Genomic DNA, 6,203 nt, shown 5'->3' on the forward strand with positions numbered 1-6,203 from the left:
TAAATTGTATCAAGTATAGATAGTAATAATTGTACATTTTTTAAATGAATAACTTGATTGCAGCAATAGATTAACTGATTGCTTTTTTTGAGAGGCGCACTGGACATCTCTGTTCCAAATGATAGTCATTTTGGAATGCAATTTGATGTACTTGGGCACAGTTTGTAAGAATAACTGAATTCTGTGATAGCTGTAAAATGTTTTGTGTTAATTGATTGCTATCCCCCACAAATGCTAGTGCTGATTTGTAATGTGTGAGTGACTGACCACCTGATATTTATGACTTATTCATGCTGTTTAGAGGGAGGTGGCTCCTTCCTTGCATCTATTGTGCTCCGAGGAAGACCTGTGGGTTGAAACGTGTAAGCCACGTTTTTAAATATGTTTAAATAAACTTGCTTTTATTGAGAATTCCTTGGGGCTTTGGACTTGAAACAGTAGTTGCTGTCTTAACTTCCCCTTTTGATGGGATTTCTCACTGGAGGAGACGTGTGTGTGTATATATATACATACATACATACATACATACATACATACACACACACACACACACACTTTTTTCTCCGCTAATGTGCTTTTTTTTTTTTTCCTTTTAAGCGCTACACTCAGAGCAATGGACGTAGACCATTTGGAATCTCTGCCTTGATTGTGGGCTTTGACTATGATGGCACTCCAAGGTTATATCAAACAGACCCTTCTGGCACATATCATGCTTGGAAGGTAGGTGACTGCCTCTTCTGTACACAATATTGTTTCACATAGGACACATGCAAAATCATTGCTTTGGGTGTTTTCCAGCACTTCAACATCACTTGTCTAACAAATAAACCTTATGTTTAAGCTTCTCTGTACTGGTGACCTGTATGAGTTAATATCTCATGAAGCATATAAGCTGGCAACTTCATATTTTCGATTGTGGAAACTCAACGGGCAAGATCTAACAGTGCTCCAGTTTGATTGGTTACCTAAGATGGCTGCCATTTTGAGGTCATGCCCTAACTGAGATATTGTCTTCATGTTCGAATGCAAACATTCTGATTCAAAGTTCGAACGTGGGTTCGCTAAATGAGAAATCAACCCATTGGTATTTTTTTGGTAAAGCTGCCCCTGCCACAGTGTCAGTCTCATATCTCACTATTTATATGTTCAGGGTTATACAGTTTTTGTGGACAGTGTAGTTTTGTGTTTGTATTTCCAGGTCTTGGTGAGAGTGGTTAAATAAGCATTCTAACTGAAGGGAGAGCATGGAACAATATTCAATTTTATTTCCTCATTGTTGCACTTGTTTTACTTATAAAAGGTCCTACTGCAGATGTAAGTAGAAGTGTTTAACCCTTAGTGGTCCATTTATTCAGAGCTTGTCAGACGTGTCGGGTCCAATTAATTTTCACACGCGCTGTTTAAAATATATATTTTTTCAGAGTAAAACTAGTTTAAAAGGCACCGAATCGCAAAAGTTCACTCGGTACTGCATCCTCTCCTCATCACTTGTCTTATCGCTAAACTCCTCAATAATGCAATCCAAGTCATTTATGTTATTACTATAACATCTCAAAAACTCTGCAAATGTCTGTGATATTCTTTGAGTGCTCGATGCAAAAGCAGCAGCCTCCTTTGTTTATGTCAGTGTTATCTCTGTGGTGCATGAGGCTATTGGATAGGCCCCATTTTTTTTTTTCTACTTCTGTCAGGCCATTGAAAGGTTTTCGCGGCTTTTTCCAGAGAAAAAATAACTAGAGACCTGTGCTTTACGTCTTTTTGATGATATCGGACAGGATCCGACATCGGACTGGAAAAGGGAAAAATGTCGGACCTGGCCTGACATAGGACCGCAGAGGGTTAATTGTGTGCTGAATAAGAAAACTTTTGTGCACTGCCTCACTGTGTAGTCTTTTTGTGTGATCAAATGGAAGTATCTGCTGTTTAATGCATCTATCCCTCTAAACTGCACAATTGGGTACAAACTGCAACCCACATGCAGTAAGATAAGCCTGAATGAAATATAAGAAGCTTATTTCAAAACCTGTTTCTGTTTCTTTTGTGGACAGGCAAATGCAATTGGTCGCAGTGCAAAGACTGTGCGAGAATTTCTAGAAAAGAACTACACTGAGGAAGCAATTGCAACTGACAAAGAAGCCATGAAGCTGGCAATTAAAGCTTTGCTAGAAGTAAGTGAACCTTTTTGTTGTATGCTATTTTTGAGTCGTTTTGTTTGAAGAAAGCGTGAACACTTGCTTGTACATGTCTTTAACAACATGAAATTTGTTCTGCAGGTTGTACAGTCTGGTGGGAAGAATATTGAACTTGCTATCATCGGAAGGAATCAACCCCTTAAGGTATACGAGTGATGTGGTTCCTACTGAAGACCTGAGGAACAGAGTTCAGTATCTAGACCACTGTCCATTACAATAGTAATGGCATTTGCAAAGCTTGGTGGTGCAGTGGTTAAAGAAAAGGGCTTATACCAGGAGGTTCCCGGTTAAAATCCTGTCTCCGTAATTGTTACACTGTGCAAGTCACTTAACCTACTAGTGCTCCGTCCTTCGGATGAGACATGACACTGAGGTCCTATTGTAAGTGACTGATACAGAGACTAGAGGGTGAACTGTGCATGTCGCTTTGGATAAAAGCATCTGTTAAGTAACTAAAAAGAAGAATCAAGTTTGAAGCAACATGATTTTCCAAGCTTAATCACTTACTTTTGAGTCGTAATAATTTAGAACCCTAGAATATACAAAAAAAAAAAACTTAAATGAAATCCACCCTTGTATTTCTGGCGAATTTAAAAAAAAAAAAAAAAAAAAAAAAAAAAAAAAAAAGTTGGCTTGCACCCCATGAACATTCTTATATAGTCTTGAATGACTTTGCCTTGAAGTCGGTTTATGCTGCATGAAGCCAAGTACTGCCTAGGTTTCCATATTTCCAGAAAAGCATGTTCACATCTCAAAAATGAATACCAAAAATGTTTCTCGCTACCATTGTTTTAACCTCTTCCCATATCAATCATCCACACTACAGACTTTGAGCTTGGGTCTTCAAATGTGGTACACAGCTTTATTTAATCAGGTTCCATTACTGGTGTGTAATAAAATACAGTCTCCTTACATTGTGACTCCCAATAAAACCCAGGTCCTTGCAGGTGTGATAGAAAAGTGTATATTTTAACCAAATATGCTTTGGAACCACTGGATACTTTTTGTTTTTTCTTTAAGCTGTAAGACAGACTGCACATAGAGTAGCTGTAAACATCTCCACTACTGTATATTTTCACATACAAATATGGTGTCATGTCATCCTAACACAGCTTCTTTTTTTTATCTCCAGATTCTGGAATCCAAGGAAATAGAAACACTAGTTGCAGAAATAGAGAAGGAAAAGGAAGAAGAAGCAGAGAAGAAGAAGCAGAAGAAAACCACCTAATTATTTTAAGGACGAATTCCGAACTGAACATTGTTTACATGTGTTACTGAAAGCAGTTAGTGTCATATTCTGTTATATAAGCTACAACAGGTCAACTACTTTAATACTGGCCTCTTGGCTGGTGTGCTTTGTGTCCCCATTAAACCTTTCTGTTACAGTTGAATTAAATCATTTTTGAACTCTAAAACAAATGTCATTCAGATTTGTAAAGGCATAAAAAAACTGAATAAAGACTTGTCTGATGAAAGTATTGTAGATCGAATCAATTGTGTTTTCTGTTATAAATAAACATGGAACATATAGGTAAAAGAATAAATGGCTGAAACCAATCACAAAATAACACATTTTCTACTAGTTAGATTGTAGCATTTTTAGACATTCAGAAACTTGTCCAAAATGTTTCTTCTTGGGTTAAGTTGCACAAAGTACAGAGCCATCAACTAACAGTATAGCTCTGTTACAATGACAAGCAATTTTGTTTCACACTGTATGCAGTCATATATATATATATATATATATATATAAATAGTGGCTTGCGAAAGTATTGACCCTCCCCCCCCTTGGCATTTTTCCTATTTTGTTGCCTTACAACCTGGAATTAAAATGGATTTTTTGGGGGTTTGTATCATTTGATTTACACAACATGCCTACCACTTTGAAGATGCAAAATATTTTTTTATTGTGAAACAAACAAGAAATAAGACAAAAAAAAACAGAAAACTTGAGCGTGCATAAGTATTCACCCCCCCAAAGTCAATACTTTGTAGAGCCACCTTTTGCAGCAATTACAGCTGCAAGTCTCTTGGGGTATGTATCTATAAGCTTGGCACATCTAGCCACTGGGATTTTTGTCCATTCTTCAAGGCAAAACTGCTCCAGCTCCTTCAAGTTGGATGGGTTCCGCTGGTGTACAGCAATCTTTAAGTCATACCACAGATTCTCAATTGGATTGAGGTCTGGGCTTTGACTAGGCCATTCCAAGACATTTAAATGTTTCCCCTTAAACCACTCGAGTGTTGCTTTAGCAGTATGCTTACGGTCATTGTCCTGCTGGAAGGTGAACTTCCGTCCCAGTCTCAAATCTTTGGAAGACTGAAACATGTTTCCCTCAAGAATTTCCCTGTATTTAGCGCCATCCATCATTCCTTCAATTCTGACCAGTTTCCCAGTCCCTTCCGATAAAAAACATGGTGTTCTCGGGGTGATGAGAGTTGTTGGGTTTGTGCCAGACATAGCGTTTTCCTTGATGGCCAAAAAGCTCAATTTTAGTCTCATCTGACCAGAGTACCTTCTTCCATATGTTTGGGGAGTCTCCCACATGCCTTTTGGCGAACACCAAACGTGTTTGCATATTTTTTTCTTTAAGCAATGGCTTTTTTCTGGCCACTCTTCTGTAAAGCCCAGCTCTGTGGAGTGTACGGCTTAAAGTGGTCCTATGGACAGATACTCCAATCTCCGCTGTGGAGCTTTGCAGCTCCTTTAGGGTTATCTTTGGTCTCTTTGTTGCCTCTCTGATTAATGCCCTCCTTGCCTGGTCCGTGAGTTTTGGTGGGCGGCCCTCTCTTGCCAGGTTTGTTGTGGTGCCATATTCTTTCCATTTTTTAATAATGGCTTTAATGGTGCTCCGTGGGATGTTCAAAGTTTCTGATATTTTTTTATAACCCAACCCTGATCTGTACTTCTCCACAACTTTGTCCCTGACCTGTTTGGAGAGCTCCTTGGTCTTCATGGTGCCCCTTGCTTAGTGGTGTTGCAGACTCTGGGGCCTTTCAGAACAGGTGTATATATACTGAGATCATGTGACACTTAGATTGCACACAGGTGGACTTTATTTAACTAATTATGTGACTTCTGAAGGTAATTGGTTGCACCAGATCTTATTTAGAGGCTTAATAGCAAAGGGGGTGAATACATATGCACGCACCACTTTTCTGTTATTTATTTTTTAGAATTTTTTTAAACAAGTTATTTTTTTCATTTCACTTCACCAATTTGGACTATTTTGTGTATGTCCATTACATGAAATCCAAATAAAAATCCATTTTAATTCCAGGTTGTAAGGCAACAAAATAGGAAAAATGCCAAGGGGGGTCAATACTTTCGCAAGCCACTATATTATATTTATATTTATGTATATTATATATATAGATATTTATATATAGCATTAACTGAACTTATCGTGTTACCGCATTGTTTTGATCAAACCTAGTTAAAGTATTGTCACACATATTGTGTCTGATATTCTCAATCTTGGTTGATTGTTAAAATCAAAAGGTTTGTGGTATTTAGCTTTATGCAAGTTCTCAACATTTGGTAGTTTTTTTTTCACTCTACATATCAATGAACAAACCACACATTCTTATTAGTAAGACACTACAAATCACTATAGTCCAAAATAAAAAAGACAAAAATGTTGATGTTATACCTTGTTTCTGTGGACAGCCAACTCGAGTGTGCTCAAATTTGTTTGAATTCTCCCAGAACTCGAATTGGTGAAAAAGGAGGCGTTTCTATGCTTTTCCTATCTACCCGAGTTATCACGTGGGCAGAAAACACTTGTGTGTTAAACGTCAAGACGTGCATTTGCTGCAGACAGTATTACAGTCAAATTTTGTGCAGAACAGGGAAAGAAGCACTGGACAAGGGAAATAATATGTCAGATGTCAAAGTGGATATGAGAATGGCAGTGATGAAGCCAATTTCCGGAAATTTCCATGCAAGGATTTAAAAAATCTAGATTTGATCTGATGCGAGCAGAAACCCTCAGGCACTGTAAACTGCAT

The 6,203-nt window shown here is 37.9% G+C and overlaps 1 protein-coding gene across 1 annotated transcript; it reads left to right on the top strand.

Moving 5' to 3' along the window:
- Nucleotides 1-571: 571 nt before the first annotated feature.
- Nucleotides 572-3,670, top strand: LOC121310854 (proteasome subunit alpha type-7-like; the record flags this gene model as incomplete). The annotated part of the gene is made up of 4 exons (XM_041243787.1): nucleotides 572-720; nucleotides 2,049-2,168; nucleotides 2,274-2,336; nucleotides 3,325-3,670. Coding segments are annotated over 4 exons (428 nt in total), but the record flags the coding sequence as incomplete, so codon positions are not given.
- Nucleotides 3,671-6,203: the final 2,533 nt, after the last annotated feature.

Source organism: Polyodon spathula, unplaced genomic scaffold (assembly GCF_017654505.1).
Source record: "Polyodon spathula isolate WHYD16114869_AA unplaced genomic scaffold, ASM1765450v1 scaffolds_2681, whole genome shotgun sequence".
NCBI classification, from domain to species: domain Eukaryota; kingdom Metazoa; phylum Chordata; class Actinopteri; order Acipenseriformes; family Polyodontidae; genus Polyodon; species Polyodon spathula.